This window comes from Marmota monax, unplaced genomic scaffold, assembly GCF_021218885.2.
Source record: "Marmota monax isolate L192 unplaced genomic scaffold, Marmota_monax_Labrador192_F-V1.1 WCK01_AAM20220418_F8-fsc00086, whole genome shotgun sequence".
NCBI classification, from domain to species: domain Eukaryota; kingdom Metazoa; phylum Chordata; class Mammalia; order Rodentia; family Sciuridae; genus Marmota; species Marmota monax.
The window spans coordinates 282662-297917 of NW_026693086.1; the positions used below are offsets into that span (position 1 = coordinate 282662).

Consider the following 15256-nt stretch of genomic DNA (forward strand, 5'->3'; position numbering starts at 1 on the left):
GGGTTCTGGTTTCTATGATTTGTCTTGAGGAAGAGGAATTCTAGTTCCTGGTTTCTGGTTTGTCTGGGGGAAGGATGAGGGTGAGCTGCAGGAGTCCAGCTGTATAAAAGTCCTTTTTTAAAAAAACATTTATTTATGTATCTTTAGTTTTAGGTGAACATATTACTTTGTTTTTATGTGGTGCTGAGGATTGAACTCAGTGCCTCATGCATGCTAGGCGAGCACTCTACCACTGAGCCACAACCCCAGCCCTGTATAAAAGTCCTTTGGCAAGAGGTTCCACTTTAGAAGTGGGTCATAAGTGAAGGGAAAGATGTTTACATTCCTCAGCGCTTGGAAATCAGCTAAGTGTGGATTGGTTCTAGCTGGCCCTTCCTGGTTGTGTCCGTGACCTCTCTAAGCCTCAGTTTTATGATCTGTAAAATAAGGCTAATGACACCTACCGTCCTTCTAGAGTCAGCATGGAGCTGGAATGAAATAGATCACTCAATAGATGCAACGGTTATTTTTTTATTTCTAAAATATCCTTTCATTAGAAAAAATATCTGGAAGGACATGATTATCAAAATGTTCACAGCAGTTGTCCATTTCCTTTTCTTCTTTATACTTTGCCATATTTATCCATTCATTCCACAGGCTTCTATTAAGCACCTACTATGTGCCAGGCCCTGGGTTCAGTTAGGAATACAGCAATGTAAACAAGACTGGTAAGGAAGGCCTAGAGGACATATTGGTTAAATAATTACATAAAGAAATGCAATTGGTGTATGTGCCTAAGTTTTTACAAAGCAGAGATGGGGGGCGGGGAAGCATTTCTCATAAAAGTATCCTAAGGTTAGTTATAGAGATTTCCACAAATGACAAATGGGCGTTAGATGCTGACACTGTGTGTGTATTCAACAGGCGGGGCGCTTGTCACTGAGCAGGGGGGCAGACCAGTGAGGCGGCTGCAGGCTCTGTGGCGGCCACCGGGGGGCGGCCACGTGAGCACCGCAGTCCCGCCCCTGCCCGGTCGCTCCTGCCTTACACCAGACTCTGCCCCAGCCCCGATCTGCTCCTTCCCGGGCTCGGCTCCTGCCGGGATCCAACGCCCACACGCCCCGCGGTGCAGCTGTCCCAGCCCTGCGGTCTGTCGCCTGCGCTCCTGTCCCGGGTACGCAGCCGGGTGCCCCTGGATCGGTCCGCCCTCCCCGCGGTCTCCCCGCTAGCCGGCCCCTGCGCCCCGCTAGCCGCTCCCCGGCACTCTCGGGGGGCCCGCCCGCCCTGCACCCTGGAGCGCCGGGCCGCGAGCCTCTGCCAGCTTCTCTGGATCCTAGCGGCCGTGGGCAGCGGCGGCCGCGCCTGCCCGCCCCAAGGAGGTAGGTGCCATCTGCAGCCGGCGGGCTGGGTGGGGACCGGGACTGGGCTCTGCAGGCCCGCGCGCTCCGGTGCAGCCGGCGGCCCGAGCGCGGCCCCGGACGGCGCGCCTGGAGAATGGGGCGCCCCTCCTCTGGTTGCTCGGGTCCCAGGCGCTCAGTGTTTGCTTCTGTAAAATGGGGAAGTCGTGCACACTAACGGCGGCGTGGATGAGGAACGCACTTGGCAAGCGATGGGCGGCGTTCTGGCCGCGAGAGACAGCTCCGGGCCCCGCAGAGGGTGCCCGCCAGGCTGCCTGTTTGTCCCTTGCGGGGATTCAAGCCGCAACCCCTACCCGGTCCCCTGAACCAGAGGCCTGCACGGGCCCCAGTTCCCGGAACCTCGGGGACTGTGAGTACGCCCTTGCTGCATCGTTGGCTGCGAGAGTTGGGGTGTTGGCAGGCGCCGGTGACACGTGCGCCTGGGGGCCGAGCATTAACGTGCGCCTGGTGGCGCGGGGGCGGGGACTCCCGGGTAAGCCCGTTCGTGGAAGTGTGGGGGACCAACCCAGCTGTGCCCAAGCGTGACAGATGGGCTGCTTGGTGTGTGGGGGGAGGAGATCTGCCCTGGGGAGACACTCTCTAGGAGCCTGAGTTCTGGGTCCTAGAACGTCGTGAGCGCTCCCTTGCCTTTCCTCCGACAGGAGAGCAGATTTTACAGAAGAGGCTCAGAATTGTTACCGGACTCCCAGAGGCTCCCTAAGTGGCAGCCAGCCACATAAACAGACTCTAATAAGCAAGATGGACTAAGTGGGGGATATGGAGGTAGTTGGTGAGAGATGAGAACGCCCTTTGGGAGTGAGGGTTATTGGGAAGGCTTCCTGGAGGAGGTGATGTCTGAGCCTAGTGGAGAAAGCTTTTCAGTGGAAGAAGATAGTGTGTGCCTCTCTTAAGCCTGGACCACTCTTTCCACTTTACTTTTAAAATTTTTTTAAAACTTTATTTTTTTAATGTGGTGCTCAGGATGGATTTTTAAAATAGGAACTTAGCCTCATGCAGGCTAAGCAAGTGCTGTACCACTGAGCCACAAACCCAGCCCTACTGCACTCCACCTTTGCGGGGCCTGGTGAAGATAACTTTAGAGGCCCAGAAGACCACACAGGCAAACCTCCCCTCCAACTCCCCTGGTGGTCCTTGGCTGCCTGCAGAGTAGAATGGGGCCATGGGACTCCACAGTAAGCTCTTTGGGAGATCTGTGGATGTGGCTTTTGGGGGGTATCTTGTCCAGCCAAGCTGTTCAGATTCTTTATCCTGCCGGGATCAGATTCCCCAAAGAAGTCTTGTCCAGTTTTCAGTCAAGTTGGCATCTGATTATGTGGTTCCGGGGGAGCTGGATGGAGAGACCTGGGAGAGCACAACAGAAACTTGGGCTTGCTCAAAATCATCTAGGATTTGCCATTACTGGTAGAATTTTTGAACCCCAAACAGAAAAAATTCGTAATCGTAATCAGGACTTTAATCCTAGAAGGAGCCTCTGGCTGGGCTGATTAAGAATAGTTTTTGTGTTGTGGGAGATCAGTTTTACTGATGAAGAAGTTATAAACGGTCCTGTTCTCCCTGCCCCCACCCCAACTGAGAATGCTCCTAGAAGAAAGCTGTTAGAGAGAGGGCGGTGTCTACACAGGGGGTGATATTGGCTCAGGCTTTCAAGTGCTGTTGGATCAGACTCTTGCAGCGAGGGCTGATGGGCACAAGAACACTTCAAACAAACAAAGGAGTGAGTCACTAATACACTGGTAATAAAGCAAAAGATGAAGATCTGCTGACCTTAGAAGCCACAGGGCTGTGGAATCCCCAGAGCCGCAGTTCAGCTCTCGGCCTTTCTGGACCTGGCTAGGACCAGCAAGGCACTGGAAGTGGCTGAACTGCAGGTAGGTCAGAGGTTCTCCCACCTCAGGGCATAACAACATCCCCTGGAAGCCTTGGTCATGCAGATCTCTGGGCTGCTAACAGAGTTTAATTTATTCCCCTGGAGTGAGGCTCAAACATTTGCATTACCAACAAGTTCCCAGGTGAGGAGGCTGCTGTAACTACTGCTGTTGGCCCTGGGATTTTAGAGTTGCTAATTTTGGAAGGGATGACTACATTAAAAGCTCTGGATTCAGCCAGCACTAGTGTCGAGCCCAATTCACACTTTCTGTGTGATTTTGAGTAGTACCAAATCTCTCTGTTCCTTGTTTTACCCATATGAGAGTGTCTACTAAGAGTGAAACTAAGAGTGTCTACTCCCTGGGATTCAGAGGAGTCTTCCTGGAAGAGGTGACATCTAAGCTGAGACCTGATAGAGAGCAGATGAGCCGGCCAGGGGATGGGTAGGGTGGACAACCTGCGTCAGTATGTTCAAAGACCAGGGAGAGGAGTTCCATAGTAAGTGATATAGAAATGCCATGAATCTGTTCTGGGCAGGATGGCCGTGAAAGAGAACCTGGTCAGGGCCTGGAATTTGTGCAAGTTACTTCTGCCCATTTTCCATTGGCCCACATGTGGTCACATGATCCCACCAAACTGCAGGTGACACTGGGACATGAGTTCACTGGCTGGGCAAGGAATCACCAGCAGATGGAGATCTGACTGAGCCATGGTGGCTTTTTCTTGCTACCCTCTCATTTCTTTTCTCCACTCTGTTGGGTGAATGCATTTTATAGATGAGGAAGCTGAGGTTCAGAGAGATCAAGTCATTGGCCCAATGTTGCTCAGCTAGTAAATGGCTGAGCTGGGACTTGAACTCAGATCAGTTCATCCAAAGGTCTGGTTGGGCCAGAGTCTGTTCTTGGTGCTTCTCAGGTCCTGGGTGATATATACTGACCCACTCAGAGTCTCAGCTCTGCCACTGGGCAAACTGGCAGTTATAACCCTGGTCTCTCAAGCCTTGGGTGCCCATTATGTCAGAGGAGATTGACAGCTTTTCTCCAGTTACTCATCCCAGTGACTGCACTGCTAGGGTGTGCCTAGCATCCTGCTCTGGCCTGGGAGCTGGAGAGGCGTGACACGGCTCCTTTTGTTTAACCTGGTCACGTGGTCGGGCCACTGAGAGGGCTGTGTAAACATGGAGTTCAACGGGGGAAAGCCAGACACCCTGTATTCCAGATCTGACCTGCCAGGAGAACACCGTGTCCTGGGGACACAAGGAGGGTGTCTAGCAGATGATTAAACATTAAAATTCACAGCGCTCTTGCGTTTTGTTAAAGGAAGCTCTAATTACAGCCTTTTGTGCTTCGTACTCTAAAATGTAGTTTTTCAAATTTCAAAAACAAAATAGCCCTTGCACAACAACCGTTTAATAGCACAGTGTACTGTGGAGATATTTTTATGAGCCTTTAAGCAGAATGAATTTGACTTCTCTCCTCGGTTTCCATAGTAGGTTGCTGTTTGCTTATGTCAGTGAGCTAATTTCCCTGTCTTCGTGGTAGGCACAGAGACTTTTTTTTCCTCCTGCAGTATTGAACACAGGAATGCTATAACTAAGCTGCTGAGGCTGACCTTGAACTTGAAATTCTCCTCCCTCAGCCTTCCCAGTTGCTGAGATTATAGGCGAGCTCCTCTGCACTCAGCCAAGATTCATTTTCAAAGAGGAGAGGAGGGAGAGAGCGTTGTGGACTGCCCCTTAAAATTACACCAGAGGCCTGGGGTTGTAGCTCCGTGGTAGAACGCTTGCCTAGCACGTATGAGACGCTGCGTTTGATTCTCAGCACCGCATAAAAAATAAATAAATAAAATAAAAGCATTGATTCCATCTACAACTAAATATATTTAAAAATAAATAAATAAAAATTCCATCAGAACCTAGAGCTAGGTTTCTCTGCCTCAGCAATATTGATGTTTTGATCAGATAATTCTTCATTGTAGGGGACTGTCCTCATGTGTCACAGGATGTCATGTGTCTTCAACATTGTCAAGGGTCCCCTGAGGAGGAAAATTGCCCCAGGTTGAGAGCCACCTCTCTAGACTGTATTAGTTTCTTATTGCTGCTATAACAAGTGATGGAAAACTTAATGGGTTAAAACAAGGCAAAGTTATTCTCTGCAATTCTGGGGGTAGAAGCTCTAAAGTCAAGGGGTCAAGGGGCTTTGTTCCTCTGGAAGTTTTAGGGGAGACTCTCTTTCCTTGTCTTTTCCAGCTTCTAGAGGCCACTTGACTTCCTGTCTTGGCTTATATACCCTTCCTCCTTCTCCAAACCCAGCAACATAGCATCTTCAAATCCTTCTCTCTCTCTATTTGTGCTGGGGAAGGGACCCAGGCCCTGGAGTCCGCTAGGCAAGTACTGTAACATGAGCCTCTTTCCCAGCCCTAAATCTTTCTTATTGTCTACAGCCCGTGATTCCCTTTGAGAAACTGATGTGACTCCATTTTTGAAAATAAATAACAGCAGCTTCTACCTCAAGGCCTGTCCTAAGGAAGGGGGCATGACCCTTGACCTTGGAAAAACCCACAGAGCCTTTCTAGGCAGATAACTACCCTGCTGAGTTGTTTGTCTGCAAATAACAGGAGAGATCTGTGGTGACAGGTGTCCCTGACTCAGGTGTCCCTGACTCAGTTAGGCTAGGTGAAGACCCATAGCAACCCCCCTCCCAGCAACCACCAATCAGCATGAGACAGGGAAAATACCTGGGATGCCCTATGACCCTCCAGTAGTTTATGGTGGTTGATAACATGTTGGGAAACCATATAGTTCAGCACGTACACCCCTCGTGGCCTAAACCAATCAGTTCAAAGGAATCCCCCTCTTGTACTAACCAATCACCCCTACCCAACTTGTTCCCGCCAGTGAATGTGCTCATCAATGTTAAGAGCTGTTGTGTGACTTTTCCCACGGTATGGAATGATTTGCTGTGTGATGTTGTGACGCATAGAGTATCCCCCCCCAAAACCTATAAAATCTCACTGAACAAAGGACCGGGACTCACTCCCTGGGACCGCTGCGTCGGGAACGGTTGTGAGTCCAGGCTCGAGCTTGCAATGAAGACTCTTGTGTGATTGCATTGGATTTGGCTCCTGGAGGTCTACTGGGGTCCCACGAATCTGGCATTACACCTTGTCACAATCTTTCTCCAGGACAATCTCCCATCTGGAGACCCTTCATGTAATCACTGCTCCCAAGTTCCTTTTACCATATAAGGTCACATATTCACAATTTCCAAGGATTGGGATGTAGTCGTCCTTGGGGACCCATTATTCTGTTTGCCACACAGACGTTTTGGCCTCTGGGTATGATAAAATAGGGAGGAAGGAAGTGGCTTAGGGAGTGGGAAGTGGGGGTGACCCTGGCTGAACACAGCCAGTGCTTTCACACCCCAGGCACCGCTGGCCTGTCTCATTGAGTCCTGGGAGCATCCCCGGGGGTGGGTACTCTTTGCTGGCTGCTGTTTATACACAAGGATACAGTCAAGGGAGGTTTTCTGGAAGAGGTCAAAATTTGAGCTGTGTCTTGGAGGGAACAACCAGATCTGCCCATGAGTGGGAAGGGCATTTGGGGCAGAGAGACCTGAGTGTACAAGCGCCAGGATGGCCAGCGAGGTCATTTACAGGCCCTGGGCCAGGCAGGGTCCTATCTGCTCGCCTGCAGCTGCCCCTGTTTCCTGGGGTCAGGAGAACGTCAGGTCTCTGGCAGGATGTGGTCAAGGGCTTCGGTTCTGGTCCTAAGGCCCCTGTGAGCTAGCTCGGGAGCCACAGTCAGGCCACTTTCCCCTCAGCTCCTGCCACCATAGAATGGGAGAGTTAACATGGTGGATTAACTGGCAAGGCCACCAGCAAAGATCCAGGGTGGCCCCAGCAGCCAGGCTCCTCAATCTGCGCTCCCAACCACTGGGCAACACTTCCTCGGGCCTGCAGGCTGAAACTGTGGTTCTGGCCCCTCCCCTGGCACCATTCTAGTCCCCAGAGGCCACTGACCTGGATGGGCCTGCTGGCAGCTCCAGGCACCAGGCCGTCCTGGTCAGCAGGGACTCTGGCCAAGGGCTGATGGGGGTGGAGGGAGAGCACCAGAGATGGGTGTAACCGAGAATGGGGAGCAGCAGGCCCTGAGCAGACTCTGGCTTTGGCTTCAGGCTGGTGACTCTGACTTACCCAGAGGCTAAGAAACAAACTCAGCCATTGACATTGACTTTCAGACTCGGAGAGGACTGACGTAACCTGTGGGCAGTGTATTAAGGAAAAAGAACAAAAAGAATGAAAAGCAGAAGCCAAAGGTGAAACAGAAAACAGGAAGAGTGTGGGCTAGGATTGTGGCTCAGCGGTAGAGCACTCACCTAGCATGTGCGAGGCCCTGGGTTCGAGCCTCAGCACCACATAAAAACAGATATTTAAAACAAAGGTTTTGTGTCCAACTATAACTAAAAAGTAAAATCTATTTTTAAAAAGTAGCAAGAGTGCAATGTGCAAAGAAAGGCAAGGTGAACTTGCCTGTGATTTTAATTTCTATTTTCTTGGGCATGTACTGAATTAGAATATAAATATATTTCCTGCTTCAATAACTATTAGGGAAGGGCTGAACCAGGGACTTGGACGGAGCCCTTGGGAATAATTGCAACTATTGAATTGGTCTAAAAGATTTTTTTAAACATCTTTTTCATTTTTTTCTTTAAGAGATGGATCTTGCTGGTTGCTCAGGCTGGCCCTCATTCTTGGGCCCAAGCCATCCCCCAGTCTCAGCCCCACAAGTAGCTGGTGCTATAGATGTGCTCCATCATGCTGGGCTCCTAAAATTTTTTTATTTAAGCTAATTAATGTCTTATTTTGTGTTGAGAGCAATCCAATTCTGTAAAAAGTTAAAACAGGATAGAGTGTACACAGTTTGGAAAAGTTCCCTCCACTCCTGGCTCCCAGCTCCTAGGTCAGTTGCTCATTCCAAAGCAAGCATAGCCCCTCGGCAGCCTTCAAGAATTTTTGAATGAATGCCCAAATATCCTTTTTCTTTTCCTTTTAATACCCTAATATATCTGCTGTTTTTCAACTTGCTTTTTTAAATTTGAGATTTTTCTTGACTATTTTCCTTCAATTTTATGGAGACATAAGTCACATACCTTACCGTCCACCCATTTAAAGTGGACAATTCAGTGTTTTTTTAGTATATCCACAGCCCTTCAGCCAGCGCTACATTCAATTTGAGAACATTTTCATCAACTCAAAAGATGTGCCATCGCCATTAGAAATCAATTCCCATTCCTCCCCAGTCACCCTTATCTCTTCAACCCAGCCCAGGTAACCCCTGAGTGACTTCCTGTTTCTATGGATTTGCCTTCTCTGGACATTTCACACAAATGGAATCATGCAGTAATTGTCTTGATGTCTGTCTTCTGTCACTTTGCATAAGAGTGTTAAATTCTGTTCATTTTTCTCTCTTTTGGTGTGGGGGGGATTGAACCCAAGGGCACTTAATCACTGAGCCACATCCCCAGCACCCCCCTCCCTTTTTTTTTTTTTTGTATTGTACTTAGAGACAGGGTCTCACTGAGTTGCTTAGGGCCTTGCAAAGTTGCCGAGCCTGGCTTTGAACTCTGGATCCTCCTGCCTCAGCCTCCCAAGCCTCTGGGATTACAGGAGATCTGTCCATGTTGAGGCATTATGTGAATATAACACGTTTTTGTTTATTCATTCATCACTGAGGAACATTTGGGTTGTTTCTCCTTTTGATGATTGTGAACCACACTGTTCTGAATATTTGTGCACAGGCTTTTGTGTGGGTAGATACCTAAGAGTAGAATTGCTGGACCATATGGTAACTCTGGGTTTAAGTTTCTAAGAAATTGCCACAATGTTTTCTAAAGTAGCTGCACCAGTTGGATTCCCACCAGCCCTGTGTGTGGGTTCTGTGAGATCAGGCAATGGGCCAGGACCAAGAGAGGCAGATTTAAAAAGGCCACTGAGGGAGGCTTTATTTGAGATATCACTCCCTGGTGGAACTCCATCAGACCCACAGAGTGGACGGGAAAAGGGTCTGAGAAGAAACCTCGGGAGCTCGACTGGACTGGAATTTTATGGGGCTTACAGCAGGAAGGGAAGGGCTTGGGACAGGAAAAAGTGTTTTTAGAGTCCCTTGTCCGGCTGGAGTTGGTCTTGGGAAACTGGCTGAGATCCAGGATTGGTCAGGAGACCCTGCTGATTGACAGGCGTTTCCTTCAGCTCCTGATTGATATTTCTTTTCTGCACTGAGGCCGCTTTGTGCTAAGTCACTGCCACCGCCACCGACCTGACAGGTTCCAATTTCTCTACATCTTTGTCAACCCTTGTTATTTTCCAATTTAAAAAATATATCCATCCTGGTAGGTGTGACTTCCCCTAGCATTTCACAGAGGCTAATAATGATCCTGAGCATCTTTTCATCTATTTATTGGCCATTGTATATCTTCCTTCGAGAACTATCTTTTCAAACTCTTTGCCAATTTTTATTCAGGTTGTCTTTTTAGGGGGGTGGGGTATTGGGGATTGAACTCAGGGGTACTTGACCACTGAGCCTCATCCCCAGCCCTGTTTTGTGTTTTATTTAGAGACAGGGTCTCACTGAGTTGCTTAGTGCCTCGCTGTTGCTGAGGCTGGCTTTGAACTTGCGATCCTCCTGCCTCAACCTCCCAAGCTGCTGGGATGACAGGCGTGCGCGGCTGCTGCACCCAGCCAGTATGTCTTCACTTTCTTGATGGTGTCTTTTGAAACACAAAAGTTTTTTATTTTAAAGATGACCGATTTATCTACACTTTTATTACTGGTGCTTTTGGTGTCATATTGAAGGAGTCTGCCTAATCCAAGTTCATGAAATTGTTCTATATTAGAGTTCTATAATAGAGTTTTAGCTCTTATATTTAGTCTTTGGTCCATTTTGAGTTGACTTTTGCATGGTGTAAGGAAGGGATTCAATTGCACTCTTTTGCATGTGGATATTCAATTATCCCAGCCCATTTGTTGAAAAGATTCTTCTTTTCCCATGTAGTTATCTTAGCACCCTTGTTGAAAATCAGTCAGCAGGCCTGGTGTGATGGCACAAATCCCAGTTACTTGGGAGGCTCAGGCAGGAGGATTGCAAGTTCAAGGCCATCCTGGGCAACTTAGCAAGACCCTGTCTCAAAATAAAAATATAAAGGCTAGACATGGTGGTGCACATCTGTAATCCCAGTGGCTCGGGAGGCTGAGGCAGGAGAATCACAAGTTCAAAGCCAGACTCAGCAAAAGCGAGGCTCTAAGCAACTCAGTGAGTTTAGAGTTGTCTCTCTAAACAAAATATAAAACAGGGCTGGGGATGTGGCTCAGTGGTAGAGCTCCCAGGGTTCAATCCCCAGGACCACACACACAAAAAAAAGAAATCAATTGGCTGTAAATGAGAAGGTTCTATTCTACAATCTTGCTGTCTTGGCATTCTGTGGGTCTCGGAGCTTGTCCTTTGCAATATATGTAATAGGGCTCCATTGATGGACACATGGGACTGCTAGTCTTTTTTGCTTTACAGGGGACAATCTTAGGAGGGCTTATTCATTTCAGGGAAATGTGTTGGGTGCCTTCTGTGTACAAGGCTCTCTTTAAGGCACTGGTGGGCATTTGGACTATTAAAAGTAAACAGGATGACTTCAGCTTGGGAACATAATTGTGAACAAAATACAACAGGGTGAGTGACAGTGGGTTTTTTTTTTTTGGTGGTGGTGGTGGTGTTGGTTTTGGTGGTACTAGGGATTGAACCCAGGACCCACTTTATCACTAAGCTACATCCCCAGCTCTTTTTTTAAAAAAATGTATTTTGAGATAGACTCGTTAAATTGCTGAGACTGGCCTCAAATTTATAACCTTCCTGCCTCAACGTTCTGAGTTGCTGGGATTACAGGTGTGCACCACCATGTGCAGCAAGAGGTGACTTTTGAGCTGGGATCCTGATGATGAGAAAGAACCCTCTATGGGAAGGTTGTTCTGGGGACAGGGAACAGCAAGTAGAAAGGCCCTGGGGTGGGAATTCGTTTGACTGTTCACAGAAAGAAATCTCTGTCCCTGGAGCACAGCCAAGGCGGAGGAGAAGTGGGCCTGGGGCCAGGGAACCGCAGTCCTTAGAGCCTTAATAAGGCATTGGATCTTTTCTATGAATACAAAGAGAAGTTGCTGGAGGGCGTTAAGCAGAGGAGGGACTTGATCTAATTAATGCTCTAAAAGGATCACTCTGGGTGCTGAAGAGGTAGTTCTCATTCCCCCATTTCCAAGTGCTAGAGTTCTTAGAAGCAGAATTACTGGGCTGACAAGTTTGGACATCCATGGTGTTCCTGGATGCTGCCAGCTGCCTCCCCAAAATACACCTCTAGGTTTTGCTCCTTGCCATGGCCAGCAGCATGCATGCAGGGTGACGTGCCCAGCCCGCTCTGCTCCTGGATACCAGCACCCACCCTTGGGCTCTTGCTTCTCTTGCAGGACCTTTGCTGCTGCCTTGGTCCAGTAACTCTGGCTCTACCGTGCACTCCTTGGATAAAACGGGTACCCCTGGAAAATGGCAGATGAAGACCTCATCTTCCGCCTGGAAGGCGTTGATGGTGGCCGATCCTCCAGGGCTGGCCACGACGGGGAATCTGAAGCAGACAGCGATGACGATGAAGGCTATTTCATCTACCCCATCACCGAGGACCCCGGGTCCAACCACAATGGCAATGCTAAGGTTAATAACTACTACAGCAACCTAAAGAAAAGTCAGCAGAACGGCTCCAGTGGGTCCCCGGCCAGCTCCTTCCACTTCAAGGTGAGCAAACTACCTCTTCCACCTTCTGGAACCCAGCCTGCCTGCCCCAGGGGATGGGTCGTCGCTGAGGTCCTCGGTTGGGTTCTTCCCAGGTTCCAAGCCCTGGCTGATGTTCTCAATTCTGGATCATAGGATTTGCCTGTTGAGAGATTCTGTTGGCTTAAAACCAGCTTCATCACCTTAGAGTAGCGTTTTTAATATAGCTCTTCAGGACCCAAAACACATGTATAAAAATATTTTTGAGTCTTGCTAACCTTTTTTTTAATGGAATAAAACAGAATAAAATAGAAAATATCAGAGAGCATTATACATCGTAAAGATCTCGTTTTCTGAACACAAGCATGTACACATTCATGCACATAAACTTGGTGAATGTATCAATTGCGCATGCTCAGAATACCAAATTTTTTTTTAAAGAAATGGAGCAAAACAAAACAGAATAGAAAGCATTAGCCCTGCAAAGTGTAAATATTTTATTTCATGGTACATCTGTACATAGATCTTTTTTTTTTTTTTTTTTTGGTACCAGGGATTGCACTCTGGGGCACTTGACCACTGAGCCTCATCCCCAGCCCTATTTTGTATTTTATTTAGACACAGGGTCTCACTGAGTTGTTTAGGGCCTCACTTTTTGCTGAGGCTGGCTTTGAAGTCGCAATCCTCCTGCCTCTGCCTCCCAAACTGCTGGGATTACAGGTGTGCGCCACTGCTCCTGGCCCAGATTGTACATATTTCTTGATACGTACACCCTTATCCTCAGAGGTATGTTCCAAGACCCTCAGTGGATGTATGAAACCACAAATGGTCCTTAACCCTACATAGGCTGTTCATTCCTATATGCACATACACATGGTAAAGATTAATCTGTAAATAGGTGCAAAGAAGATTAACAACAGGAGCTGGGGTTGTGGCTCAGTGGTAGAGCGCTTGCCTAGCAAGTGTGTGGCACTGGGGTTCAATCCTCAGCACCACATAAAAGTAAATAAATAAAATAAAGGTATTGTGTCTATCTACAACTAAAAAAAATAAAAGTAACAGCAATAGCCAATAATAAAATAGAGCAAGTTTAACAATATAGTATAATCAAAGTTATGTGCATGTGGTCTCTCTCTCTCAAAATATAGTATTGTACTATGCATGAGGATAGGATGCTGTATTAGCCATCACACGTGGGGGTCTACCAGACACACCTCCTACCCCCCACCTCCCCACACACAAATGTTGGTTATTGATTAGCCTCTGATGATGTACCCATTGTTAATATTTTTAAGAATTTATTTAACCAGATGCTTTTATTGAAAACCATTGGGTAGTGCAAGATTAAGCACTGGATTACATCAATTAATTAATCCAGCATTTATGTATTAATATGTTTATTTATCTATTTGATGGGGATTGAACTCAGGGGTGCCTAACCACTGAGCCACATCCCCAACCCTCTTTATTTTTTGTTTGAGACAAGGTCTCGCTAAGTTGCTGAGGCTGGCTTTGAATTTGCCATCTTCCTGCCTCAGCCTCCAGAGTTACTGGGATTATAGGCATGCACCACCATACCTGGCTAAACTTGCACTTATTGGTTGCCTGTTTATGTATCTGTCACTAGGCTGTGTATTGAGTACAAAGAGATTAACAATTGTCTGCAGACTTTTAAGAGTCTGTCTACATTTATCTAGCACAAGTATTGAAGTTAAAAAAAAAAAAGTATAAGCCTTTAGAAATATAAGTATAAGCTACTTAGAAACATATCTTAGGAGCATGAAAAAAATTATCTTGTTTAACATTTACAGCCATCCTAAGGGGTTTTGACTGAAGAATAGAATAAATTCTTGCTAATCATTGTTTTTGAAACAACACCTAATATACATTGCACTATAGGTGCTTAATAAATGTGATTTATCTTTCTGTTCCCACATTTTAGCTTATAGCCCTACCAATGGATCACTGCCTGTGAAAATTAATGGTTTTTAAGGTCTTCCTACGGGCTGGGGGGTGCAGCTCAGAGGTAGAGCACTTGCCTAGCATGTATAGGCTCTGGGTTTCATTCCCAGCACCAGCACAAAAAAAAAAAAAAAAAAAAAAGAAAAAGAAAAAGGAAAAAAAAACCTTTCCACAAATTCTCAAATATCTTCTACATTTGTCCAAGTTTGTGTTAAATATTTTAATATCACCCCTGCATATGTGTGGGTACTGGGACATTGTGTAAGATATTCTTATGTTGATCATGGTCAAAAAAGCTGGGGCTTAGAGTTCTTCTGGATTGAGGAAGATGGTATTTATTTTATTAGGGATTTCTGTTCACATATGCAAAACCGGAATAAAGTGGGGGTGGGGGTGCAAGGCAAACATTATTGGACATTGTGTAATAATTGGCAAGGGAATTTAAAATGCAATACTGTTGGGCTGAGGATATAGCTTAGTTGGCAAAGTGCTTGCCTCGCATATACAGGCCCTGAGTTCAATCCCCAGCACCACACACACACACACACACACACACATTAAAAAAAAAAAAAGCATTACTGTTATCCTCATGTAACTTAATCTACAAACAGTATCTATTAGCACATTAAGTACCACTTCAGGATTTGCAATTTAAAGCATTCTTCTATAACTTCAGAATTAGTCTGTTTTTAGAATATTAATAATTTTAGTTCTTGCAGACACTGGGGTAAATTTTTCCTTTTAGGGCCAGAGTTCTGGCTTAAGTCACCCTAGGGCAGACAGCTCCAGAAATAGCCTGTCTCCTCTGGGGTTGGGGCCCCCTGAAGGGCAGGTTGCTGTTCATCCTGTTTCCCATTCTAAGGCAGCTTTGGAACGCCGGCCCAGTCCCTCAGGAAGGGCAGCGGGAAGGCGTGTCCAGATAGCTCAAACGCGAAATGCGCACCCAGAGGGGCCCATCCTCCTAACAGAATGATGAATTTACATTAAAAGGAAGATGTGCCTCCGTAGGATTAGACTTAAAAACAATACCTATAATGTATTTCAGGGGCCGAGGTAGTGGCCCAGCACTCCTGAGACCCTGGGCTCAATCCTAACATCATAAAAATAAAATAAAATAAAAATCTTTGAAAAGCCTTTGGCACAGTGCTGATCCATAATAGAGATGATAAAATCATAGCTATTTAAACTTTTAAAAAATTTTTATGGCTGCTGGAGATCAACCCAGGGC

At 47.0% G+C, this 15256-nt stretch overlaps 1 protein-coding gene across 4 annotated transcripts in view; it reads left to right on the forward strand.

Moving 5' to 3' along the window:
* Nucleotides 1–1014: 1014 nt before the first annotated feature.
* The window catches only part of Eef2k (eukaryotic elongation factor 2 kinase), a 59077-nt gene continuing 44835 nt past the window's right edge, over nucleotides 1015–15256 (forward strand). For all 4 annotated transcript variants that reach the window (XR_006853944.2, XR_006853945.2, XM_046454515.2 and 1 more), the window contains exons 1-2: nucleotides 1015–1358; nucleotides 11769–12090. Coding sequence is in view for 2 of the 4 variants with exons in the window: in XM_046454515.2 (XP_046310471.1) it covers nucleotides 11845–12090 (246 nt within the window). In the remaining 2 variants the exon portion in view is untranslated. The remainder of the gene's footprint in view (nucleotides 1359–11768; nucleotides 12091–15256) is intronic.